At 49.6% G+C, this 27,844-nt stretch overlaps 1 protein-coding gene across 1 annotated transcript in view; it reads right to left on the bottom strand.

Annotated features, from left to right (window-relative positions):
* Window positions 1–22,697: 22,697 nt before the first annotated feature.
* TMEM104 (transmembrane protein 104) overlaps window positions 22,698–27,844 on the bottom strand; it is a 64,665-nt gene continuing 59,518 nt past the window's right edge. The window contains exon 10 of the mRNA XM_006262442.4: window positions 22,698–27,294. Within this exon, the coding sequence (XP_006262504.2) occupies window positions 26,534–27,294 (761 nt within the window). The 3' untranslated portion in view covers window positions 22,698–26,533. The remainder of the gene's footprint in view (window positions 27,295–27,844) is intronic.

Below are 27,844 nucleotides of genomic sequence, written 5' to 3'. Positions count from 1 at the left end.
AAGATAGCAGAGGGAGCTTGTCTAGCTGGAAACGGAAAGAGAGGAGCAACTAGGAAAATGAAAAGGCTTTGCTGTGGGCTGGTGGTTTGAAGACTTGAATTTCTGGTTGCCTGATTTGTGGTGTCGGTGTTTTACAGTGGCTGGCTGGGTTTGTGCTTGCAGTTCTTTTGGTGGGGCTTGTCTAGCTGATGGAGGTAAGGGCCAGGTAACTTTATAAAAGGCAGGCTTTGCAAATAGTGGGAGTTTGCCTGAAGTCTCCTGTGTTAGGTAATCTCCTGCGAGGCAGGGATTTGAAGCCTCTCAGCCAGATGAGGGAGTTCAGCCAGGCTCTCCAACATCTGTGGTGAGTGCTCGAGCCACTCGGTTACTGGATGAAAGTTGGCTCTCTTTAGTGAGTGCCACAGGCAACAGTTTCGAGGGGAAGAACTCAGCAGGGTTTGTCCTGAGTTTCCTGCAAGGCTGCTGGTTAAGGCATATTCTGAGCAATGAGGAGGAGTGGGCTTTAACTCTCTGCAGCAGTGGAAAGAAAGGAAACTGTCACCCAGATCAAGGAAGAATGGTCTCATCTTCTGGATAAAAAAATGACTTCTTGCCTCTCTCTGGTGCCCTTAATCTTTAATTACCCACATCAGAGCCTGTATCCCCCCATGGCATGGGTAAGTGATCTAACAAACAGGTGAGTGCACATAAGAGGAGTGCCCCCACCAATCCTATTGGCATATAAAACCAGGGTTGCATATAAAACCTCTGTATCATCCAGCCACTGGTGTTGCCAAGAGTACAATTTGCTGAGGGAAGGGTTGGGGCCAGCATGAGCCATGGCCCTGGTTGAAGAAAGGGTTCCTTCCGTCTGGGCACGGGCTCCTGGAAGTTGGGGCTAGCTTGTTGGCTGGCTCTTGAAGCTCTGGACCCATGCAGCCCAGAAGGAAGACATGTCTGGTCAGGAAGAGAAGCCCTGTGCCTGGCTCTGCTTCTTGAGCTTGGTATTAGTATGTGCGGGTGGTGCCAATGCCCCTATTCGTTCAGGTAAGGGTGTTGGAAATGGGGAGGGGTAGGCACATGACGGCACGCTGTATCCCAGCAAGGTTGCAAAAGCAGCATCAAGTAGACACCAACTAATGCTGCAACTTCTGTGTAACAACTCATGGTATCACTGAGTAGGAGATTCAAATGTGTGTGTGGCATGGGCCAAAAAGGCACCAAATTCACTTCTGAGTGCTGCTCTGTTTGCCTCTTGTAGTTGCCTTCTTGTTGCAGCCCAGGCGCTTCAGCTCATTTAGCGAGATTCCCATTTCCTTTACCAGCTAATGGTGTGCATCTATCTACTCCAGCACCAGTAGACCCCCCACCATCTTCAACCATCCAACACCATTTCCTTGGCCCTTAAGCACTGCCTTCTCCCACCTCCGCTGCTTCTTCTGCAGGAACAAATCTAATAATCCTTGCCGCTTGCTCTTGTTTGTTAATCTCTTGGGTGCAATCAATTGCAATAGAGTAAAAATTGGCAGTTTCTGAAGCAGAAATAATTTCCTTCCTGATCATGTTTCCAAGAATCGGAATAATTTTTGTTTTGAATATGGGTTGCCTAGCTAATCATCATGAATTTCCATTGAGGTAATTTAGCAGAGATGTTTTTTCATCTCAAGGTCACATTTCCCAAGAAACTTCATAGATTAAAAAAAAAAAGAAAAAAGCAAGCTTCCCATTGTGCGATGAACCTCAGAAAGCGATATTTTCTATTCCACGTAGCCTAATTGAATCGAGTCTTTCCAAAAAGAGTGTGCCAATGTTCTCTCAGCGAATTCATTTGGCACTGGGTGTATTACTTGTATGCTCTTGCTTCAATCTAATTTGTAAGTCTCTCCATACATGGTACCCCTTCCTATGAACGGCAGTCAGGCAGCCAGTCTGGCTTTTTTGAATTCTCCGTTTGAAAGCTGATGTGAAAAATGAGACGCTGAAAATGTTCCTCCATTGCCAACCAAAGGAAAAATCATTACTATTTGCTTCCATGGGCCCAGCACTGACAACCAAACAGTGAACACTGTCATGGCTTACTGGCTATTTGGCAGGGTCTTTTGGCGTTTTCTCAGCTCCACTGTAGATTCTTCCATATGCCTTTATGGAGCAATAGCAACAGAATGCAACAGAATGCAATTGCACAGACTTATCCACAGATGCAGCTGCTTCCCTCTGGACAATATTTTCTTCTTGTTCTCATCCTGTTTGAACTCATCAGCATTATGCACAGAAACAAGCCCTTCTTAGTTTTCAGAAGAAGGAACAGCGCCATGTTGGTTGTATGAACACCCACGACTAAAAAAATTCAGTGCAGCACTGGAAAGGCAAGAGTCCGTTTCTGAAATCTTAAACTGCTTGACTTTGTTTCACGTTCTTGGCTTCTCTTCTGGCTTTTCTCTTATAATATTCAGCTCCCAAAAGCCTTTTCCATTCTCTTATAAGATGGTCATTGTCACCTGCAGGTTCAACAGCGATGATGATGAAACCCTACCACTGAGGACCACTAGCTGACTACCCATGTACAGAAATACATTGCAATCTGGGAACTTTCGAGCTGCAACTTTGCAGGCAATTAACTTTTTTTTTTTTAACTGCGATGGGCACTGAAGCCAGCGGGAGAGGTTACATGCACAGGGCGCTCCAGACTCTTTACTGGGCAAGGTGGAACGTGTGCAGTGTTGGCTGGAGGCTCTGAGTCCAATGACACAACGCCTTCTGACTTCAACAGAGTCCAGGTTTCTGCTTATCTGGTATGGGTGAAGCTGAGAGAAGCAATGGTTTTAAAAAAACCACCAACCAAAGATGCAGAGGCAAGATGTGAAATGTATGCAATAATCTGGCATCATTTACATGGAACCATGTCAACGATGCCTCGCACCTGTTTTGTCTCCCAACCTAGTTGTTTCTGTTTCCCAGGAGTCAGAGACTCTCTAGGGAGCAGGAGCGCAGATAACCGTTATCTGCCACACCCAATACAGACACTAATACTACTTTTGTTCCCCCACTGTCCCAGTGCTTGGGGCTCTGTACAACATTATTAGGGTGATGCACACCAGTGTAAATCAATCATGAAACTGTCATTGTAAGTAGGGTTATCAAAGAGGCATAAAGGGAAGCATGGAATGGAGAAACGGAAGAAAAAACCCACTCGCCCTTGTGAAAGCAACTTTAAGAGTGGGAAGAGATGAACCAATATAGACCATAAGGGAGGGAGCCGGTTACCACTGGGGGATTCCCGTGGGATCACCCCCTGGCTTAGGACTCATAAGAGCATGATAATGGCAGAGTACAAGCATCTACCCAGACAAGAACCAAGGCTGTGTGTCCAGATCCTCAGTGCTATTTAGGAGTCTAAAACCCATTGGTTTTACTGGTAATGAGATACCAAAATGCCTTCCTGGATTTGGGCCAAGGACACTAGCCCCTGCCCCTGCCTCTGCTCTGTACATGGTAAATGGTTTTAAAATGTGATGGGGACAACTGCTAACCTTACCGGAGGGGGGGTGGTTCTAGACAGCCAGCGTGGAGAAGGGGTTAGGAAGACCCCAGCACAAGCTGTGCACATCACCACAAGCGTGAATGAATAAGCTGCGTGAATAAGAGGTGCTGCTGGCTTGCCAGCTCGGAGGGAATTACAATAATCAAGCCCAGAGATCAGATCACAAGGGTGCAGATTATTGCTGCAGTGCCGTCATAGGATAAGTCAGGTCACAGCCTAAGCAGACTGCAGGGCTGCCGGTAAACTCTCTGCGCCACCTTGTCTAGGGGGTGTGCGCACAGGTTGGGTGGGGACAGACCACCTAGAAAGGACACTCCCAAATGTGATGCAAAAATGTCTAACCATTGCTTACAACTGAGTAGAGCTACTGAAATCATTGGGACGGCTCCCAGGAGCAAAGGGAGTAGGATCTCTCCTTTACTCACTCCTGTGGCCTTTTTAATAAGCAAAGTGCACAAGCAGCCTCAGAACAGTGACCCCGAAGCGCTGGCATGTTCTTGTTTTTCCCAGGGTTGAGGCCAATGGAGCAGGGATGCATCCAGCTGGCCACCCCGTTCCTCCAGTGCTAACACCTGCCTGCAAGAGCCCATGGAGCAGAGAGCAGAGTCCCGTGTCCTAGTGATAATCCTCTATTCCAGTCACTGCTAGCAGGATCTCAGAGGATGGGTATGGATGTGACTCTCAGGGCACTGCCACACCATTTGCCAATGGCGAGGTGGTTCTTAAGCATGACTGAAACCACTAACAGCAGCCACATCTGTCACGATGCAGTTGCCAGAGCCACTGCCTATTGCTTGGTGTATCAAAAGCTCTGGTGAAGCCCAGCATGACTGAAAAGGCCAGTGGATCACCGTCTGTGAGCAGAAGGCCCTCACATGGGCATGATCCTGACTGGACCACCTTGACCCTTACCAGCAGGCCAGAACTCAGACTAAGACTCACCCTGAAGGTCACCAGAGTCCAAGGGCAACTTACTCTGAGGAGCCAGGACCTCTTCCATCATCTTCTCCTCAGAGAGGCGCTTGAATTTGGGTGAGAACGGGTCAGCAGTACTGCACCGAGGACGGTCTCATGACATCAAGGACAAGTGCTTTGTATGTTAGAGCACCATCCTCTAAGCAAGTGTGTAGGCAGAATAGTGCAACCACAGGTAGCATTTATGTGTAGTACATGTCGTAGCACACGCACATTGTCCCTTCTTAAACCTTAGTTTTTCTTTGAAGGTGCCCATGCCGTGGAGCTGCCCCATAGCTCATATTATCTTTGCAGTGTGAGATTTACAGCTGAAAGTTCTGGGAAATGGCCTCTCCTTCCCTCTTCCCATTCCCATCCCTCACTCCTTACCCTAAATATCTCCATCTCAAGCTCCCCCTGATGGCCAGTGAGTCTGGGATAGCCCACTGCCCTGTTGTGTGGGGCTGTGCATGTTACCCAGGCTTCCTGACTGCTTTGAGGGACATGCTCTGGTGCAGGCTATTGCATTTTCACTTCATTATTGAGCCACTTCTTATGTCTCATTTAAATTGTCTCCATTTAAAGGTCAGGGTTGTTACCTCCTGATCCACAGTGCCCTTAACCACCTGGAATGATCTCCATCTCTTTCTTTAGGTCATTGCCTATCGAGGCTTCATACAAGAGAAAGATCTCGCACTTTTGTCTACTAGCGCAGCGGCCTTTACTTTTATATACCTGAAGCCCCTTTGTTCCCCCTTCTATAGTAATCTTCTCCAGCCCTTCAATCACCGGCTCAGAATCCCTCCTGATTTAGCTATCACTAATCAATGGGTTTCCCGTTGCATCCTTAACTATAAAAACCCCAACACCGTTCCTTCCCATCACACAGTACATTGGTTGTGGGATTTCTTATTTCAAAGTACCATATTTCATGGTGTAGAAGTTGAGTTTTGAAGCCCAATTTTTAACTCTTAAAAATTCAATCTTGACTTATACACTGCATCAATACTTTTCACCCCCACCCTAGCACTGCCCTGGTCTCAGCCCCAACCTGAACTTCACCCACCAACAGTGTCTCTGTCCCTGGAGTCGATGGGGCCTGGGCCCAGCCCAAGCGCAGCCTGCAGGGCTTGCTGTCACTATGAAGATGCTGCTCAGCTGGGCCCGTCCCCATCCCCATCCCCTGCGAGCGGCGGTACCTGGGCTGCACCAGCTGAGCACCGAGCCTGTCCCCATCCCCTGTGAGTGGTGCCAGGCTCGGTGCTTGGCTGGCATGGCTCAGGCAGCACCAGTTGCAGGGGACAGGGCTGGGCTCAGTGCCGTGCTGAGCGGCATCTCCATAGTGCATTTGCAGGGGCTAGGGCTGGGCTTGTTGCTTGGCTGGCACGGCCCAGGCAGCACCACTCACAGGGGACAGGGCTGGGCTTGGTGCTCGGCTGGCGCGGCCCCATCCCCAGCAAGCAGTGCTGCCTGGGCCATCCCAGCCAAGCCTGTCCCTGTCCCCTGCGAGTGGCGCTGCGGCACGTTGGGGTCCCTTCCGACCCTAACATCTATGAATCTAACATCTACGAGTGTCCATCCCTCGGGTGCACGGCCCACAGTGAGGGTGTCAGGGGCCGGTATAAGTCAACCCCATTTTTCTGATCCAAAAAGTTAGGTCAACTTATACTCCGGATCTATTAAATTACTAACATTTTGGATCAGAAAAATGGGGTCAACTTGTACACTGCGCTGGCCTGTACACCTTGAAATATGGGTAGTCTTGAGGTCAGTTTGATGCATCTCACAGAAAGCCGAGTCCTGCAATCGGCAGCTCCCTGGAGAAGCCCCTCACAAGAGCAATCTGATCCTGCCACAGAGCGCAGTGAATCCTGAATGCAGAAGAGGAGACTGCTCCCACCTCCTGGGCAGGGCTGGTGACCGGGGGAAGGTGCCTGGTCTCAGAGTGTGTGGCAGGCATACCACAGCAGCACCAACAACTAGAGGCAATAGCTTTTTATGTCCATAATTATGTTACAATAAAAATATCCCGGTTGTGGAGTCCATAAAAAATACTGCTGAGTTGTAAAGTAGGGTTGGAGATGGGGGACAGCTGAGGGACACACTTTATAGGTGCCCTAGATCCGGCCTGATCTTTCTCCAAAGTCTGAGTGACTGCAAGTGCTCCAAGAAGAATAAAAATGGTTGAAGGAACAACCTTTCGGCCCGAGTTGATGGGCTAAAGCAAACTTGTGAGCAAAGATCTCCTACTGGGCATGAGGGAACATCTGTGATACGGCTCAGCATTTAGAGGGTGGTGGTATATTCAGAGGTGTATTCTCTATAAGTATCCTTCTTTTCAGGATTCCCGTGTGTCCTTCAGAGACCATCACTTGAGAAATGAAAACAAGGGGAAGAAGCCCAGGGGGAACAGAAGGGAATGGGACACAGAGGAAAAGTTTCTGATTTCTGTGTGGGAATGCAGGGTGGCTTGGGTGTGGGCAGGCTTCCTCATGGAGTCAGTGCTTTCCATTTTGCATTTGTGATGAGACCTAAGTGTAGCTGGGGTGGGCCAAACTGCCAGTGACTCACGATGTCTATGGTCCTACAGTGCTATCCTGGGGAAGAGGACGAAGGCGCTTTGTACATCAGCATAGAAATACCCATTCCTGTGCCAAAGCACTGCATGCATTCAGATGGGAGTCCAGACTCTCAAAGACAGTTAAGTGTCCAACTCCTACTGAAGTCACTCAGCATAGACATCCATGGGAGTTGGACACCTGCATACCTCTGAGGACCTGGGCTAAAGCAGTAGCTTCCAAGTCTGACCGAGCACTACGGAGGGTGTTTAGGGAGACGGCACATAAGCAGCTGGAGTAGAAGTGAGTTAGGGCACCAGAGTCAGCGTGCCTCTTCTGGAAAAGAACATTTTCGGTTCATCAGCGGACACAAATGGTTTGCACCTCCCGTGTAGAGGCCATCTTTGCTCCCTCGGTAAGGAAGCAGCACTGGTCTGGGCACTTGGTTCATTTCTGAGTCCTAGAAAGGATAACAGATCTCTAGCACCATTTTTGGCAGCAGGTAGATGGTCCTCGTGGGGCTTGTGAAACAGACCACGGGATGGCCCAAGATAACTTGTTCCCCTTGAGCGTGGGATCCAAGCATCTCGCTCTCACACTCACACACACGTATATATACACACACACCCTGCCCCCGTCCCCTCGCCCTCCATCAGCTTGGGGCGTGTCATCCAGATGAACTGATGGGTTACGTCCAAGAAAACGCGCAGTCTTACCTCTGTGCTTTCAGGAAAACCCCAGCAAATAACATCCCTGGAAGTTCTAAGTTATGAAAGACGAAGGAAAGGAAGCGGGGCAAAACCGTAACAAAAAAAAAAAAAAATAGTCTGCAGCTCCTCTTTGCTCAAACTTCTTTCCCCTCCTTGCTTGTTCCTTGTACCCTTTAAATGTGATCTAAAGCGACTCTCTCTCCAGCAGGCTGTGCCTCCGAACTGAAAATTAGATAAATCTGGTGGGAAACGACTTCTGGATTGTAAATATTACTTTTTTTTTTTTTTCATGATGTTACAATCCATCATGCTGTCGCCAAGAAATGAATAACAAAACTCCAGGCGCCGTCGTCTTCCGCGGCACACGCCGGAAACTGTGTCTCCTTATTCGGCTCTGTGCAAATGGTCAACGAAGATAGGAGCCGACCCTGAAAGCTTCCTGGTGTGGGCAAGCTGCGCCATGGCCCTGCAACCCTCCAGAGCAGCTTCTGGGTTGCCAGCAGAGCACCGGGGTGCCGGGGGCAGGGGGGTGCTGGCAATGGGGTGGGAGTCACTGATAGAGGCCTAGTAATGAGGCAGCCAGGGAAGCAAAGCAAAGGAGGGCAGATTTCATTGTCAGCTCAGTGGGAAATGAATCATCCTCTGGCGCCACATGGAAAAGGCCCGGCGTGGTGGAAGAAGACCCAAGAGATGAATGTAAGCAGCAGTGAGATAACAACAAGGGGTGCGGGGTTGGAGGATACATTGCAGCATGTGAATTTGCATTCAAACATACCCAGACTGCAGGAGTGCTGGTGACCCCATTTATTGAGTAGGCCAATGACAGCGAAGGGTCTGAGGGACAAAATTTGGGGGCTTGTCCGCTTGTGGAGGCAACGGGCAGTCTAGCAATGACTCTTTCCACACTCCCAGGAAGACCCCCATTCCTGGATCCCAGCGACTTCCTTGTCTCCCAGCTCCTCCCAGGACACGGCACGGCCTCTTCAGCCACCGCCGTGACTGTGACAGGCTTCAGCGCCTGATGATTTAATTTATGCTACTTATTTATCACTGCAATTGTCTTTTAATTGCATTCACATCACCTCCCCCAGCATCCTGGTGAGGGAGGAGGAGGGGCGGCCGATTTATGAACAACAGAGAGGAATAAATAAAGTCAGTGTTATTAGTTATAAATGTCAAGGGATGCCTAGCATTCCTGGGCTGACTTGGACCACTGGCTCAAGAGCTTGTGGCAAAGATCCAGCCCAGCATCTTCAGCAGCGGTGGGTAGGGGGCTGGGAGAATATGAGACTAACTCCCACCCTCATTCATCACATCACTGGGGCATCTCCGCCACTTCCAGCCCGTGTCTGAGGCATGAAGGAGCTCCTTGAGGTTAGGCATAGCCCTGTGGTGCATCAGGGTGAGATGTGCTCTCTCTCAGCAGTCTGTCGTGTCCTAGCAATGCAAGGGCTGGACCTGAGGAGCTAATCATACGTCTTTTCCCATCACTCAGCTTTTATAATCTTAGGTTTTGGACTGTCAGGGGCTGGTAAAGGGAGGCGTGCAGGCCAGTGATGCTCAGGCACGGATCAATGAGGGGCCATCACATTTTCTTAGGGTTCGTCTCTCCATCACATAGACATCAAGTGCTGTGTGTGTGTCCATGGCTCCCACAGGTGTCAACCAGCTCAGGATGTGGCTTGTGCCTTGCAGCCCAGAGAGGATTTGTCCTTCCAGCTGTGCTAAACCTCTTGGCTGCCAAAGACAATTAGGACAATTAGTCTTAATTAGGACTGCCCCCTCGTGGCAGCATCTTGCCTGTCCTTGCTGACTGTGACACCAGGAGCTCAGAGCTCCCTACCTTGGGCACTGCCCTCATTGCAGCTGGCTGCCCGCTTTCCCTTCAGACAGGCAGACAGACAGACCGCGCGTGGTGGCAGCGATGGAATGATAACGAAAGGCTGGGGCTGGAGTCATTTGCATATCTTATTTATATGCTAATTGTGGCTGGAGGAGCAGCTTGTTTCCAGTTTCTCCTGTCCTTGCGCATGTGATAATTGTATTCATCTGGGCCACGCTGGAATGGGGAGGAGCAGATGGCACCAACCCCTCGGAGCGTACTTGCTGCCCGAGGGAGCCAGGAGAGGCACCGTCTTTGACCTGCCCCCTACCCAGGAGAGGGTTTGATTTTATATTAATATTCTGCTAGGCTATTTAGGAGCTATGGAAAGCAACCAGTCAGGGGCCGGCTTCCTGCAGTACCCACCTCAAATGCAGAGTTACTCCTTGGTACGAAATCCATACCTGATGGAGATGGGTGGTCGGGGGGGGCGGGGGGTTGAAGGCACTGGCAGGATGCTTCAGTGATTTGGGTTCAGGTCCCCAAACTCCATGCATGACCTTGGCCAAGTCGCATGGTCTCTGCATGCATCGCTGCTATACCCAGGGCTGGAATAATGATGTAACCTTTCTCCCCTAACCCTTGTTAGTTGGGTTTATTTACAGTGCAGCTTCTCTTTCAGGACTGGGCTAAGGGACCTGCCAGGCCCTGGCTCCTGTCGGGGGACTGTACAACAAACACATCATTAACTAAGAAAATAAGGGTTGATACCAAAGGGGGCTGTAGGGTCCATCATCAGGTCACACTGGCTGACACAGCCTTCCTGCTCAGCTGGGTTCAACTCTAGGTGCCTGGACTCTCCAGGCAATCGCTGCCTCCTGCTACCTCTTCAAGCCCCTGCATTTCTGTTAGTAGGTATAAATCAGTGCTTTTTCAACAGGGTGAGGTGCTATGAGATTCTTTTAAGGGTGCCATGGGTTACCCTGCAGTTTTAGCACCATTAGGTTTGCAAACACCACCATACACGTCCCAAAGTAAATCCAGAGCTTTCAACTAGGAAGTAAGTCAGCATGTCAAAGACACTGCCCTGCTGTGCTCATTGTGAGGTCTTTGCAGCAGCCTTGCTCTATTCTTGTTCCTGTAGCCAAAAAAATGGAGTGAAGGCTAAGAGCTGGTAGAGTCTGAGAACCAGACTTGAGTCTAACAGGGTCCCTTGAGTAAGCCCTGGCATGGGTAAACCACCTGAGTCCTGGAAGGACTGAGCTGTGCAGTGCCTGCATCATGCCATATTTCCAGACTAGATGTTTTCTTGCCCACCAGCTGTGCAGGCTCCACTCCACTAGTTGTGCAAGAAAGAGCAGCCTGAGCATGCACTGAGCGCTTGCTCCAGAGGAAGGTCTTTGCCTGTGAGGCCCATGTGGGCAACACTTGGGCCCTGGCTTCTCCTTGGCATTTCCCACTGGCCGTGTACTAGGCACCCAGTGTGCTGACTTCTGGCCACCTCTTTCCCTTGGCATCTGCCTCAATCCCTTCCTATGGAGGGGGCTGCCCTTAGCTGTTCATGTGGTCCACTGATTATCAAGGCACCCATGTCATCACAGGGACACTAGCCCTCATGGTTGAAAAGCAGAGACCTGAGCGTCACAAATGCAGAGACATCCCCAGAGAGCATGGATGACAGGGCTACAAGGGCTGGGCTTCCGACTGGAGGAAAAGCCTGCGATTGAAAGCAAGGGGCTGTGCGTGACCTCAGTTTTGTTACTGCTTGCTCGGCAGGAGGATGTGCTTAGTGTGTTATGACACTGAAGGTGCATCAGTGCTACTTCCTTGGCACTGCTGAGATCGGCGAGCACTCACCTGCTTCTGCTCCATGTGCCAAACTTGGTAGGTTTATGGTGAAACCGCCCTGGGGTGCTGCTACTCGTGAGCTGTCAGTCTCTGGAGTGCCTGGGAGGGGGCTGGCAGAGCAGGACACCATTAAGGCAGCCTCCCCACCACATTTCCAGGTCTGGCCCATGTTGCAGGGGGGGAGGATGCATAGGGGCTTCTCTGTGCTAGTCTCAGAAGCAGCAGAGGCTTGGTATAGACAACCCCTGAGATACTAGATTCCCCATAGACCTTTGCCTGGCACAAGGATCCAGGTCCACAAGTGAGTGATGAGCAGTGATACTTTTTGAAAACTACAGAACTGAGAGGATCCTGGCCCAGGTAGCACAAGGCAGTTCTTCCTTTGGAGGTAGGATGTAGCCCCATCCCCTGCAAGATAGCAGGAGATTAGGAGGAGAGACAGCTCCCAGCTCAGAAGGGGCTGGGGCAGACATCTGTGGAGTATCCTTGTTCCAGCGAGTGCTGATGCTCTCAAGGTGGGGCAGGGTGTTGGGGGACGTACAGTGGAGCAGGACCTGGATTCACTGATTGCTCGTGGGTGATGGCCAAGGGGATCCAGGCCCTTGGATTAGCTCCTCCTTGGGATGCAGAGCACAGGGGGAGTCTGGCATACAGGAGAGGGGCACCGAGGAGGGAGGCCGCTTCCTCCCAGCCAGCCGGGTCCCCTTGTGTCAGGTTTTGCCACCTGTCCCATGTCACCAAGTTCTGAGCTTGGGTGCAAGCGTGTTAAATTGGGGCTGTTGTGCAGCCATGCACGGCAGCGCTGGGTGCCACGTTGCTCTGCTCTGATGGTGATGAATGCCTCGGGACCCTTCCATTTGTCAAAGCCCCCTTTTTTTGCCTCTTTCTGACAGGTCAGTTTATAACAATTGAGCTGCTCTTCCAGCCCCTTTGCACTGTGCAGACGGATTAGGTGTCAGGCCCTACCCACCGCTGGCTCATCCGGTGTTGGGGAGGCACTGGCTCCCCCCCGGCTCCTGCTCAGCTTTCCAAATATCTGCATTTATTTCACTCACACAATTAATTCTGGTGAAGGCTGGATTCATTTGTCTCCTGTTTGGGTTTAATGAGAAAGGCAGCAGCGCCTGGAGCTTCCACTGAGAGAAACTCCAGAGTGAGCTGGCTCATGGACACAGGGATGGAGGATGCTGGTCTATGCAGGCCAATAGTCTAAGCTGCTCTAGTGAAGTCTAGTGGCCTCTAGTTCAGGTCAGACTGTTCTGAATGGCATCAGGCAGCTGAAACAGAGCTTCAGCAAGCTAAAGAAAAGATAGTCTGAGCCCCTCCTAGTTATTCAGCTTCAGGTTTGAACCCAGCAAGGCTCTACTCACCTCAGGGACACAAGGGCCTAGCTACAGAGCGGAGTAGGAGCAGGGAGCTGTCATGAAGCATCCCTAGTCCATGGCTATCAGAGAAGGCTACTGTATGTTGCTCCAAAGAGATTTTTCACCTAAATGAGATAAGGGAGCTCATGCTTCACATCAGCTGGGTCCAACTGGATGAGGTCAGGCTGGTTCTGCTGACCACAAAGGCAGCTGCCTGCCCAAATGAGATGAGGCAACCGGGGCACAATCCTTTTCCCCAGTTAGGGGCATCGGGCTCTTGGGGCCCTGAAGCATGGAGCTCACCCTTGCCCCAGCACAGGGTAATGTTCCCACTGTGAACATCACCTGGTCCCAACCATCAAGGTAAAAGCCCAGCTGAATAGAGGCCCCTGGGGGGATAACGCATGGGATGTTACTGGCGGGATGCTGGAGTTGCTGGAGTGGGTGAGTTTGCTTGTCTGCTAGGGCACGTTGCTCCCTTTGGGCTGACCGAGGCAGCTCCTGGCCTTTGTGCTTGTGGGCAGCTGTCTTCACCTCTGCCTGGATCTGCTGAGGCCTGACTCATTGGCCCAGCACCCATCTGAGGGGATGGCAGAGGCTTCCTGAAGCTAAAGGATCTGACTGCATTTGGGCTGTAGGCTGTTTTAGTCAGACAAGGCAGGGCGGGCCCTCAGTGCAGAACAAGATCTAGGCAAACCCCCTTGGTGGCTCTGCCAGGGCTCCATGAATCCTGGCTACATTTGGCTGCTCAAGGCGCCAGGACCTGCTAAACCCTGTGACGCTTCCTTGTGTTGACAGCTGTGCTCACGCAGGGCAGTACCTACTGCCCTAACTCTGATTGTGATGAGTCAGTGCTGGTGGCAGGGCGACTTGCTAGGCGTGGACATGCATGGGAGGAGGCTTAAGCCTAGAGGCTGGAAGACTGAAGCACACCTGGCAGGCCTGGGACTGACATAGCCTCACGTCTAGAGGCCAGGCCATGAGCAAGTGCAGGAAGAGCCCCCAGATTGGACAGGGTCAGGATGTAGTGACTCTCCCAGAATGTCCATGTGCCATTGGAGGCAGACACTGCCCATCCCTCCACACCCCAATCCCCTGCTCCACACCGCGTAACTGCCACTTAGTGCTTAGTAATTGGTTCATCACAAACACAGCTGCAGCCTTTCTGGGCAGGGCTCCTCCAAACCACAGGGACCTGGAACACTGTCCCTCCCCATCTCCCAACTGTATGCTGAGGCTCAAGGGAGCACAGCCAGCAGCCTCTGCTTTTGCAATATCATTTGGGATAAGCCCTCCTGAGCCTGGTGGGCTCCCACCTGTCTCCTCTCATGCACACAAACCCAGCACAGAGGAGCGTGGGGTCAGAGCTCAGCCGAGCGCTGTTTCCTTTCCGAAGGGACTGCTGCTCCAGGCTGGCATTGCCTCATCATGCTACAGCTTGGCGTTGGCACAGGCAGAGCACATGCTGAAGCCGGCCAATGCCAAGCAGCAGAGTCATTAGGACTGAACGTCCCCTGTGCTGAACATCGAGCCAGTTCTTCTAATGCCTGGCTGGAAGCCACTCAGGACACGTTTGTGTTGCAGTGCTGCCACCACCCGGCTCCGGCCCTGCCCTCCCCAGGCCCGAGATGGTGAAGTTTCCCCCGGGGTGTCCCTCTTGCTGCTGCTCCTGAGATCTCTGCCCTTGGTGCCCCCAGCTCATTCCCAAGTTGGATGGGTGTGGGGCATGTGTGGGAGTGGGGTAGACAAAGACACAGGACGAGAGAAGGTCAGGATCCTAGCACCATGCCTAGAGCTCCCAGGGATGGAGGTCTAGCCCACCCTCCTGACCAGGTGAGAGCACAGCCCTCCACACCACGCAGCACTTTGCTAGATGCCATTCCCTGCCTTTTCATGGCATCTCCTGTTTTTGGTGCTCACTGACATCAGTCAAACCCACCGCAGCCCTGAGGAAGGTAGAGGTATCCCCAAGAGGTTGAATGCATGTCCCACAGCACCTCAATGACACAGCTGGGGGGACCCCAGAAAAACCCTGACTTCCATGCGCTAACAGTGTGCCACTCTGCCTGGGCTGTGTCCGGACCCCTGCTCCCCATAACACGGGGAGTCCAAGTTTCCACGTAGCTTTGCCTAGAGCGAGTGGCTTCTAAACTGTGGTCTGTGGTGGGCTGTGATACGGGGGGGCCAGTGTATCACACTGGGGACCCCTCCCATTTCAATGAACATTTGTATGATAAGGGTGTATGATACTAGAGTCTGGTTTGCACAGGTAGAGGAATCCAGGGAGCTGCAACCAAGAATCCTTTCATGCCTCTGTGGAAAGCATCCTAGGAGAGACAGAAGGAGAGAGCAAGACCCTATCTGACATGGATTTCCAAATCGACATGGAGGAGATTCAGTCCCTTCTCCAACTGAGAGAGAGACGGGGAGGACGCTGGGCTGAGAATACTGCAGCAGCTCCAGGAAACAGGCTGTTCAGCTCAGCCCAGCGACGGGTTAAATGGGGAAAGCCAGCTCAACTGGGAACTATTTCTTTTTTAATATTGGTTCACATGCCGCTAAATCTTTAATCGTCACCGTTCAGTTGTCATTGACCCTGAAGGCAATTCATAAAACCCATTCCCAGATTCATTTGATTGAGATGCTGGTTCCAGGGAAAATGAGCCTTTTCCCCTCCACCTCCCCCGCTACCCTCCCCTGTTTGCTACAGAAAGTTCATTAAGGAAGAAATTGAAAAGTAATAATAAAAAAGGCAAAACAAAACAAAACAAAACAAAATGAAAAAAAGAAAAGCAGAACAAAAAAAAATTAAGGCACCATGAGCGTAGGATGCTGCCTGGGTAATGGAAACTTTTGTGCCCTGGCAATACTAGAATAGAGAGCCTCAGCTTAATCATCCTGCACAAATAGGAGAACTTAGTGTAAGAATTCAATACCCAAGAATGTTTTGGCTTAAAAGCCTACACGTTCAGGCCAAAAATGAGCCCTTGAATCAGCAGTCCCAGTGGCTTCATGCCAGACCACAGAGGGGGGGCAGGATGTTTTGGGACTTTCTTTCCATCCTCACTAGGGGTAAAGAGGCTGTGGACACCCCACTGTGGCACTGGAGTGCTGGGGAGAGAGGAGTGGAGCCCCAATCTGATAAGACTGGCCTGCTGAAACTCTGAATTCTCCAACATTTTCCACCCCTTGACGACATGGAGGATGGGAGAGGATTAAGGAGACACATCTGGGGTCAGTCCATGTCATGGGCTCTTGTTTTCCTGGTTCAGAAAAGGTGTAGCTAAAAAAAATAATACAATGCAGTGATGCCCACAGCTAGTTGATGCCAGTTTAACTCAAACCTTCGAATCAACCTCTAGATGCTGCTGAGCCAGGGCTGAGGCTGGGACCTACAGACACAAGGTTCTTCCAATGACTCCTAGCTGTCACGGGGGAGTACACCTCAGCCTTGCAAGTGGAGACAGAGAAGGAATGGTTTGAGGTCTCTGCTTAAAGGAGGGAACAGAGGACGTGTGTGCCTACTGCGTGGCCAGGGATGGAGGGGACAGGCAGCATCAATGAGTAGAAAATCTGTACCTACCAAAGTGTGGCTGAAATATCGAGGGAAAGGAATTCAAGAGAGAAGTTTGATTGCTTGTGAAATAGCACCGCATGTTAGCAGTGCTGAAAGACCTACAGGGGAGTGGGACCGAGGACAGGAGTGGAAGTGGGTTCATAGTGCAACGCAGTCAATGCGACTCTGTTGCACCAATGGAGGCATCAGGTTCACTGCAATGGGCACAGCGTCTGGATGAATTCAAGGATGTTTTATGGCCTGTTGTGCGGGAGGCCAGAGCAGATGATGTGATGGTTGTTTGGGGCTTTAAAATCTACGCCAGGATAGCACGGGAGGATGGGGAATGGGAACGGATAGGTTCAGAGGAGGAGCCTTGGAAAAGGCGAGATGTATGGGGCATCTTTAAGGCTTCAGACAACGAATGAATTAGAGAGCTGAAAGTGGACAGGGATTCTGTACACCAACTGCTCTCAAGTACCTGTGCACCTGCTCTTACCCCGTGGCAAGTGACAGATGAACTGTGGCAACTTACCCCCGTTTCACTGAGGGCTAAGTTCCAATCCCCGCTTTTAAGTCACTGCAGCTGGTTCATTTGTCTGCAGCTGGGCTGCAAGGCGGAGCGTGGGACGGCGCAGCGAGGTTCTTCTGGGGCACAGCAGTGATCAGCGCAGGTTTTCATGCTGCACTGACCTGTCCCATCATTTTTTCCAGGGAATTGTAGGAAGCCTGGTCTGTTCTTCCAAGCACATGGCTGGAAATGGTGGGAAGGCAATGAGAACTGTCAGCATGCAAGTAAGATACCCTTCGTCCTCCCTGCTAAGTGAATGGGTTACCAGCCCAAATGAAAGCAGTATATGAGCCCTAAACCTCATCACCGGCTGGGCAGGTAGCCTGAGTGGAAAGCATCGCTCAACCTGAGCAAGAGGTCTCTGCCTGCGGGTGAGAGGATGCCTGGGGTAACACCCAAGCAAGAGCCCAGGTGACCTCTGAAGTGAAGACAGGTCTCCAGAGACAGATGTGCAAAGCACTGGTGGGAAGGGCAACCTAGGCCATGCCAAAGGGGACGGTGGGGGAAAGTCACCAGGTTCCCTGTTCCCTCGCCAGACACCTTCAGAAGCCCTCATGTAGGAAGGGAGCAAGTACTTCATGCGCTTGGCTGCCCCGTCTGCTCTCATTTCTGACGAGGGCCCTCACAGAGACGTGCAGGAGTTTCTCCCGGACCCATTAGCACCGAGCACTTTTCTCGTTAGGCTTTTCTTTTTCTTTTTGGCAATTGTTTAAATGAAAGGCCCTGGGGGACACCACACTGTGCAGTGCTTCGTTGTTAAGAACTAGTGGTTTCCTCAGCCCTCTTGGAGAGATGCAGAAGGTCACAGCTCCAGCATCAAGGACTTTAAAGCCAGGATCATACACATCTGGCCTAGACTGTAACCATAGGGTGCTTCTAGCTTTGTGTCTGCAGGGGAAACAGGGTTAGGGTGGAATGGCACTATTTTACCGAGGCAGGCAAGAGGAGGGAGCTTAAAGGAAGGATTTGAGTGTAGAGGTAGCAGGTGCCCCCTCCAAGGGTTGGGTAAGAGTGGCCGGCAAGCGCAGGAAGCCAGAGAAAGGTGTGAAGGGCAGAGAGGAGCAGGTGGGCTAGAAGCTAACAGAGACGAGAGCAAAGGTAGAGCTGTGGAGTGGCTTGTAGCAGTGCCGCAGGGAAGAGAAGGCTGGCTTTGATGTAGGAGACAAAAGCCAGCTACAAGAAAGGTGCTGCATTAGGACAAAATCCATCGTATGTGTATACAACCTTTTAGCACCTTAACCCAGGCAGGCATGCAAGCTTTGCAAACCTCCTCGTCAGGCTCTTAACTGGGGGCATGCCCATCGGACCAGAAAGGAAACTAAGGGGGGTGGAGTGACTCAAAGGTTGCTCTGTCAAACACAAACAGAGACAGATACCTCGTTCTATCAGCCCTTTTGTTCTAATAATAAGAGCACACGTTTCCTCCCCAGGTATAGCAAGCTAAAGGATGGCAATAAACCTTTTATTAACATATTTATTTTTTATCGACTATTTCTCTGGAGAGACAACTGCCCCCAATGCTAACTCCTCTTAAAGGAGACAAGGATCCATTACCATTAGCCTTCAAGACAGGTTCCCAGCACTTCAGCAGTGGGTTAGTACAAACTCTGAAAACTAACTTGGGCTTGAGTGATTTACTGGAAGGCAATGAATGGATGTTTGCATTTCAATTAAAAGTCACTGGACAATTCAAACGGTACCAACTGACCTTGCTCAAATATTGAAATTTCCAGCCAGTGTGCTGCTTAAGTGATCTAAGGATTTATTTGCATATGAAAAAAAGCTAATTAAAGCATGGCTTGAAAAAGTCAGACTCCCCATCCATGCATATAGATGCCATTTGAGCCAAAGGCAGGCTGACACTGTACTCACTTCCCCTAGCATCAGGGACCAAGGGCCTCCAAGCAGCTCTTAAAATGAGCTCACGTCAGACCATCTATTGTCCCAGACACTCTGGAGAGCGTTAGAGGATCAACACTTTCTCTCTCAAGTGCCTTGACAATGTCCTTTTCCTACAGACACAAAACCAAGGGAATCGCACATTAAAATGAAACGTGTTTCACGGATAAGTGAGGGTGAGAGAAACTTCAGTAGTGAAGAACCGAAGGGCAGGATAGTTCACAAAACTGAAATCTTATAGGCCGGCGGAGAAAAACGTATTGTATTTGTATGATACTGCCCAATACTAGTCCAGAGTCACGTTAGGGAAATTAGAGCCAGGACCCCTGGGTTTTGCTCACGGCAGGCTTTGCTGAGAAATGTTCACTAGGGTCACCTAATCTCTTCATGCCTTAATAAACTTATCTTTTGTGGTGTTTAATGCTACCTCCTCCACTGGCTGAGAGAACATGCTTAAAAAAAAACAAACTATTTCCATTTTTTTCATTTCATTCTCAGGATTAGGAAAGCCAACCAGCTCTCACGGCCACGGGAACAGGGCTCAGTTCTGGGCCAGTGGCTGCTGTCTGAATGGTGAGCGATCTGGGGAAGGGTCTTGCTTGCTCTGGGGTTGTACAGAACTTGGTACAATAGGATTCTGGTGACTGGGTTTCCAGGGGCTACTTTAATAGTTTGGGCTGGAAAGGTTTAGTCAGGAATGATCCTGCCTTGAGCAGGGGGCTGGACTAGATGACTTTGTGAGGTCCCTTCCAGCCCTACTTGCTTATGCTCCCAAATTATTAATATCTGGTGTTGGGAAACAAGGCCACGATGGTACAGGGGAATGGCACCATCTTAAGACTCAAAGCAAAAAACAAAACATCACCATAGCAGATGAAGGTAACAGCGAGCACTACACATGGCAAAAAGCAGCAGTTGGGTGGTACAAAGGCTTTCTGCTTCAATAGAGATTTACAGAGGCTCAATAGGTACAGCATAAAAGAGAGGACTGAAAGAAGTAGCTGTGATGAGCAGGTGGTTAAAGTACTGGACTGGAAATGCAAGACCACTTCTCAAGAGGGGAAGCAGCTTGTGCTCGATTCAGTAGCACCAATAGGGAAGGTGAGCCCTGGTTTCTGGACCCTTCTCCCAGGACTGCTAAAGCAATGGGGTTAGACCAGGTGACACAGGAAGCCCCTTGTAGCCCTACACTCTATGAAAAGAAGTGGGGTGGGGAGCTGTTAGGAAGACAACAGGGTGGATATGCACCTTTATAGATTAACTAACTAAATATAAACACCCCACCACATATTTCTGAGTTGTTAGAGGCCATCAAAAGTAGTCTGAAGACCCAAACCTCTCTGAGCAAGATGACCAGACACATGAAGAGACAACTGGCTTCAAACTACAATTTTTTTTCTTTGCACCGCTGATGGTTCACAGAAGCCAGGTGCTTATTATCGTTCCTCAAGCCTGGAATGATTTGATGCTTTTGCGGCAGAACCTGGAAGCCAAGTTAAAGGCAAGGCTTTCTCCAGGGTGGTGGCATTAGCGGGTCTTTTATGTCACAATACAACATGGTCCAACCGCCAGCACTTCTGAATACAAAGGAACAGGACTGCTCAGTAATGCTTTATACCTCACTTTCTGCACGGATAAAATAGGGTTCATTTCCTTGCCTTCATCAGCCCTGCAACACAGGTTTGTGGAGGTTGCGGGTGAAGTACTACTGACAACCAGCTTCCATCCCAATCTCTATTAAAAACTGCCAACAGCCTAATTTCTTCCCTCCACTGCTGTTTGTTCTTTTTCCCTGCACCTAAGGTTACCTTTGAAACCTGCAGCCTCACTGCCACTCTCATGTAGCTTTTCCCAGCTTCACTTACAAAGAGCAGTTGTGAGGCAACAGCCCTGGCATGGGGTTCTCTGCCTCCTACCACTTGGCAGCATGTCCTCAACCGTCATCTACCTTCTGCCTCCAGCTGCCCTCTCTAATTAACTTCCAACCCTTCTCCTTTCACTTCAGCAGAGCTCTGCAGGTTTCTGTTCTGCATAGGGAATGGAAATTTTAGCGTGGAAGGCATCTGAAAACTTGCTAAGATGGTGCTAACCAAAGACCATAGGCAGGATGATGACTGAAAAGAATTAGGAAGGGTGCGATTCTTCCTGGAGTGAGCACTGTAGCTCTTTCTTGCAGCACTGCAATACGCTTCTCCTCTTTCTAGCCTCTTTGGCTTGATGCACCTGCCAATAACGTCTCATCTTGGCCAGGGGAAATGTCTAAGCCAGGGGTGTCAAACATATGGCCTATAGGCCAGATCCATCCCATGGACCTATGTCTTCTGGGCCAGGGCATGAGCAGGGGCTGTATTAACCTGCGTGTCGCTGCCACTTGCTCTGTTGTTGCGTCTGAATTTGGCCCACGGGAAGCAGCATGTTTGACACCTCTGTTTTAAGCCGGAGATAAAAACGCGAATCCAACTCTGCTGGCTGCAACTTCAACCAGGCTTTTGGAATTTCTGTTCACGCCGGAGCGTGCTTCCCGCTTCAAACAGCTTGGAAATTCAAACGAGATGTCACAGCTGCATTAAAGTTTATCTTAAATTCTTTCAGGGATGTGCTTGAAGAATGAAAAATGCTTCTTGAGGGACGGCTGGCTCATGAACAGATGGGGTAGAGCCGGGGCAGCACAGCGTCAGTCTGTGAGACAGCAGCCTGAACTCTCTAGCAAAAAGCACAGAGACAAGGCAAAAACTATTCCAGCCAAATATCCTGTGTCTACATAGAGGCTTCCAGTAGGGTCACTCAAAGCATCCATCAACCTTACACAGCTCTTAGCAGGGTAACACTGTAGATATTCATAGCCTCAAAGAAGAAGCAGGTATTATTTAGCCTGTTTAAAGAAGAAGAAGTTATTATCCAGTGCTTAAAAACACTGAACTGCAGGGGGAAAAACAGACTTAAGGAAAAAAGAAGCTTTTAAGTTTTTAACCACTGGTCAGTGGTGCACTTAGCTCTGGTTGCTAAAGACAATCCGACTATCCGTGAAACAACTCAGACTCATGCTGGCTGCTAAAGTAGTTGCTAGAGAAGCATCTGTATCGGGAAAAGCAAACACTGCATAGAGAAGCTACTAAGAGCAAACACATGGGATACGAAAACCAAGTCATCCTATCCCAGCCGACTGAGCCGCCGGCAGGTCCGAGCCAAGGAGGATTTGATACCCAGGCTGTATTTATGTTGCGGAAAGAGGCTCGACACTTCCTTCCCCCCACTACCCTTAAATATGATCCGATGAAAACAAAATCCAAACAAAGAGGGGCAGGGAGCTCATTCTTCCTTTAAACATTTTCCAAGTCTGTTTCTAACATTCACGGCTTTCCTCCTGCTCCTCTTAGGTTGGTGGCATTCCTTGAAGGACAGCAGACCCCATTCTCATTGAACCCACGCCCAATCCCACTTTGCTTTTGTATTTACAGTGCACCCCACCCCCTCCTCCAAAAACTCACCACTGCCTCTTAAATCCTTAGAGCACATTACAGGAGGAGAAAGTGTTTATTTCCATCGTAAAGATGTGTTTTAATATTTTAACATAAATCAAGCTGCGTTTTACGATGATAATAAATTTCCTGGCAGAAACTGCCTTTGCTGCCTGAGGCAATGGAATGATTCAATTTGTTTAAGTTTTAAGTGTACAGAAACGTAATGGAGAAGGGTATCGTACGGCTGCTTTAATCGAGTTTTCAGAGAACACCTAGAGATGCAGGAAGCAGGAGGCTAATAAGGGGAGCACACCAGTGCTTTAATTGCGCTAAGTCATCACCACCGCTGTTGCCCTCTCTGGCTTCTCCTATGGACTAACAACAGGAGCTCACAGGAAGAGGAAGGGAAAAAAAAAAAAGGCCAGACCAAAACAGATGTATAATGTGCATTTATTTTTTATGCTTTTTTTCCCTCCAAAAATAATTACATTGGGACAAGCCGAGAGTGCATCACGGTGAGGATCCATAATAATGGATTGTTAGAGTATATAATATCCAATTAAAAATATAATTTCATTCTTAAATAGGACAGGAGGAGACGAGATTTTGCACCACACTGAGCCAGGACAGTGACTGATTATCTCCCCGGCTGTTGTCAATGAGCCCAATCAAACTGAGCGACTTGTTCTAGCTCGATCCATCTAACCCTCCCTTCAACTTTTTAAGGCATTTCTTTTTCATGTTTTCAGCTGTGAATATTTCCACCCCCCTTTTATTCCCCCCATGGCAGCATTTCTCCTATAAATAGTCCCAATTCCTATAGTGGATTCTTTTGCTGTTCAAGGATGGCAGGTGTCCAGAAAAATCTTTCCAACATCTATCATCTTCATCCATAAGGACGACAGCTCTTCCAGTTGGGCGCCATCAAAAGACACCAAGGTTAAATGACCTTAGAGGCCTTTCTTCCATAATGTAGCAAGGAAGGCAGACCTCGCTGCACCGTTAAATCAAGGCTGGTTTATGCCACCAGTTCACAGTTTATATCAAGATCCCTTAGAAACTGTCCTTGTACAACATTCAAAAAAGAGATTTAACAAGAGGAGAGGGGATAATCCAAGCCAGAGAAGAGAAGGCACATTTCGTATAGGAGCTAGTTAAAAATAATCTCTTTCAGGAGGCGGCCAGCTGTGGAATCCCACATGGCCACACAGGGTGAGGTTAGTGGAAGAGAAGCAAGCTGTTTCATTCCCAGTCCAATGTGACCTACCGGTTTCCAGTACAAAGAGGGTGTACATGCTTTTGTGCTTTGCCATGTACAGTCAGACCCATTCAGACTAAAAGGTCGAACTTCCTGGCAGTCAGGGGTTTGCTAGAGTCCTAGACGGAACTTGCCAGGAGATCAGAGACAGGTTACGTTGCCTGTTCATCCTGCTGTACGCAAACAGCCTCTGCCCAACACACTGGTCTTGAAGTTTGCTCCTGTACCATGGAAAGCTCTCGAGAGAGATGGGTTTCTGGCAGCTGTCCAGGCCCAAGACTGTGTGCGTGTGTGTGTGTAGGGGGGGTGGAAAGAGAGTCTCTGAGCATTTGACAGCCCTGGAAGCAGAGGAAAGCAAGAATGAAGTTTATCCATTTGCTCAGACACTTGAGGATGTAGTGTGTCCTGGTGCTGTCAGCAAGATACAATGCGAGAGACTCAGCTTGTTGACTCAAGGAACAGGCCTTGGAGCCTGAGAGAGGCCAGCTGTCCCCGTACCAAGAGGGGCCTCATGCCACCTAGTGCGTTCACTTATTTCATGGGATCATTTTGGTCACTAGCCATATACAAAAGCTATCACTTCCTTGGCCAGCCCTGAGCATATAAGCACAGGATGGCCCAGCCTGCCCTACAACAGTGCCTGTGATCTATCCCATCCCTGACTTTCAGACTTCGTACAAGCCACAAGAACGAGCAAACTGAGCAAGGGGCTTCAGACTTGGCTGTACCGTGCCTTTGACCTCCAAGCTGACATATGTGCTTTCATCCTCTTAACCCAGAATAGGACTCTGACCTCAGCAATACCCTCTCTCCAACCACTCAGTAACCTGGCCCTGAAGGAGCCACAGCAGCTTTTTTTGTAGCAGTCGGAGCCATCCAGGTACCTACCCAATGCACCAGTAAGGGCTGCCAAACTAAGTTTATGAGCCATCTGGAGGTAAGGGACAGTCAGGTTTATTGGATTGCCACAGACTCCCCCTGCCCCATCAGCAGATCCTGCTTTATGTAGTGCATCAAGGACATCTTCATGTCTCAGGGCTGAAGGATATTTTTATTTTTTGCTGAAGGAAAAAAAAAACAAACCCTAGTGCTTTTTTGCAGCCCCAACCACTTGAATATTCCCATGGCAGGAAGTGCTTCAGGTTAGGGGGAAGCTAGGAAATTGTACTTGAAAAATAACACTTGATTAAGAAGAGCCTGCATTTCAGAGCTCACTGTTGGTGAAAAGTGACATTTAATATAGCAGCAGTACAGGGGGCAAGCATCGGTATTACCCAAGCTTGGCAGTCAGCTTTCAACTTGGTTTAATACCATGGGGTGGAGAGGGGGAGGAAGGGGGCTTTAAAATATTTCAGGTTAAAAATGTTTCAACAGTGATAGTTCTTCCTTCTATTATTAAAGCTTTTATGACCTTTAACCAAGATCCTCAGGCTGCTGAAGTCAAAACTGTAAGTCACTTTGTAGTGTTAGAGGCCAATAGCAGCCTCAGATCAAGAGGGCAAGCCACACTGTCCAATAAAACAGGCAGCTCACCAGCAGGCACCGAAGCATTCATCAGCCTCCGATCTTGGAGACGTCTGTACTGAGTTTTTGGAGGGTGAATAACTCAAACCCTATCTCAAAAGCAGCTACAAGAAACACTCTTAACCTGAAGCACGGGGACAGCTTTAAAAGTAGGATGATGGCTTTTGGGACACCTAGTCTATCTTACCCTCTCTCCCCTTCTTAATACCAGCAAGCTCTCTCTCAACAATGAAACAGGCACAGTAAGCAGCACAATGTTGCATTCTCCACTTGGCACCAGCTTTCTCCTCTTGAATTAACACCCAGCTCCTTTTGAGGCTAATTACCCAGCGCTGGAGACTGGAAATGCGGCAGGATGCACAGCAAGAGCTCTTGCAGGTCTAATGCGCAGCACGAAGGGGTAATTAGCACCTCCCGGCGCACAGGGATCCTGACCATTGCAGACGGGGTCTGCCCTATTGCACCAGTGCTCTTGTGAAAGGCAGGTCTGCTCTGGCAGCTGAGGCCACTTAGCAGTGCCAAAGAGCTGGGGAAAGACAGGCTTTCCGCTTTAACTCCTCTGCTGAGGAATATGGCCATCCAGCACGAGTGGGGCCTGCCCGATTAGTGCGCTGGCATCCACCATGGGTAGCTGAGGGGTAGTAATGAAGGGGGAAAGAAGCTGGGAGTCAGAGCTTTAAGCAGCTAGTTTGGCCTCCAAAGGGAGTGTTAGAAGACAACTGGAAAACCCCTAGTAGCGAACACTAATAACAGATAAAAACTAACCCAGACCCATTGAGTCTACGCATGCACTCCATAGAGCACAGGACAAATAAAAAGGCCAAGGGAGTAACAAATGGAGAACAAATCGGTAACCAGCCTAGTCGTCACATCCAAGACGACCACTGCCCCTTCCTCTATCCTCTCCCCATTCTTACTCAGAGAAGGCCAACCGATCACCATTTTCCCCACCACGACACTAAGATAGCCGTTAGTGTAGGCAAAAGTCTGCAACTTCATTGGGACGGAGGGGGACTCTGCTAACACAGTGGGCCTGCCATCAGATTCTGTTAGCAGCTCTCCTGGTTCCCCACTTCTGGCAGAGAGACTCACTCTGTTCTCAAGAGGAGCGGGTGAAGGAGGAACAGCCTCCTGTTGAAGTCCACAGCACTAAGGGGGCTACTCCTGGATGGAGAAGAAGATGCTCTGTACCAGAGCTCAAGGCAGAAATGGTCAGACGCTCTTTTACCATGCGGCCTCCCAAGAGCGCAGGCCCATGGCTTCATATACCGAGTCTGCAGATCAGAATTCAAAGTAGTTGAGCAAGTCACCTGTGACAGTAACGGTGTAAAGGAAATCCTTGAGTCCATATCAAACCTGAATTGACAAGCTGATTGCTTAGAAAGACTTGGTTTTCTGTCCTCCCCTACACTAACCTGAGTCTTACAGTGAGAGTTGAAATCTTGGAATCCCCTACAGGACCCTGGGGAGGAGAGTGCGACTGCCCCATCAGAGTTTTGGCTCACTCAGGATTATATTTGCAGTCACAAACACTAAACAAGAAAAACCCCAGACCAGCACAAACCCAATCCAGCAGGTGTGCCGGAAAGGGGACAGATGCTTGTTGACTGTACCACTGCCAAAGACCAACTGAGTATCCTTTCGACTACAGTATGCCAAGAAAGCTGGAATGATGTACTGGATCCCATTGCCAGCATAAGCCCCAGTGATACCCACCAAGGACTCCAAGTCATGGGTGAAGAAAGCCACCACCACAGGGGGAATCAGAGTGATTGCCGGAAAGACAATCCTGTCTACCAGCCACGGATATGTCCCACCTTCCCGGTGGAAGAGGGTCTTCCAGTTGTTCCGCAGCGTCACAGCGATGATTGGGAAGTTGGTGCTAATGGTGAAGACAGGGAAAAGACCCAGGAAGTAGCGAATGAAGGCAATGTTGATGATGTCACAGTTGGTGAAGTTGAGCGTGTACATGTCCATAAGGGTCTCATTGCGGAAGCAGTAGATAGCGGTGAAGGACAGGAGGCTGTAGAAACCCAGAATTAAGACATAATCGAGCAGCACAAGCTTGTTCACATGCTTCTTCTTGGAGATTGGAGTGATGAGTGATGGCAAAGAGTGCTGACACATGAAGGAGTAGACACACACCCCAAAGAGATTTTGGATCCCCGAGAGGTTTGCCATAGACGGGTGACCTTCTGCCTGGCCCTTGCTGATGCGGATTAGGGCTAGAATAATCATGATGATGAATGCTGGAAAACAAGAGAATACACTGTAAGTCCAGTCTCAACATAATACTATCCTCCAACACAGGCAATCTCTGCACCACATCTTGATACAAGTCTACAGCTGCAGTGATAAGGAAAAGCACGCTTCTCTTTGAAAAATGTGGCAGTGCATAATAAAGAATATACAAGGGAGTTATCATTTCATTACTTTCAGCAGCAGTCTGTACAGCAGATGAAAGTCACATGGTAAAAGGCTTATAATTTGGCTTTTTAGCAAGCATATCTAACTGCCGCCCTTTTAAAATCATAGAAAATGATGGTTTTGAAGGAACCTCAAGAGGTCATCTAGTTCAACCCTTTGCTCAAAGCAGGACCTTCCCCAACTAGATCATCCCAGCCAAGACTTTGTTTAGTTGGGTCTTAAAAACCTCCAAGGATGGAGATTCTACAACCAGTCTGGATAGCCTGTTCCAGTGCTTTACTACGCTCCTTGTAAGAAAGCTCTACCTAATATCGAACCACAACCTCCCTTCCTGCAGCCTGCGTTGCTCCTTGTTCGGTCACCTGCCACCAC

The sequence above is a fragment of the Alligator mississippiensis genome, chromosome 8 (genome assembly GCF_030867095.1).
Source record: "Alligator mississippiensis isolate rAllMis1 chromosome 8, rAllMis1, whole genome shotgun sequence".
NCBI lineage: Eukaryota > Metazoa > Chordata > Crocodylia > Alligatoridae > Alligator > Alligator mississippiensis.
This window is presented reverse-complemented; position numbering and strand designations above follow the sequence as displayed.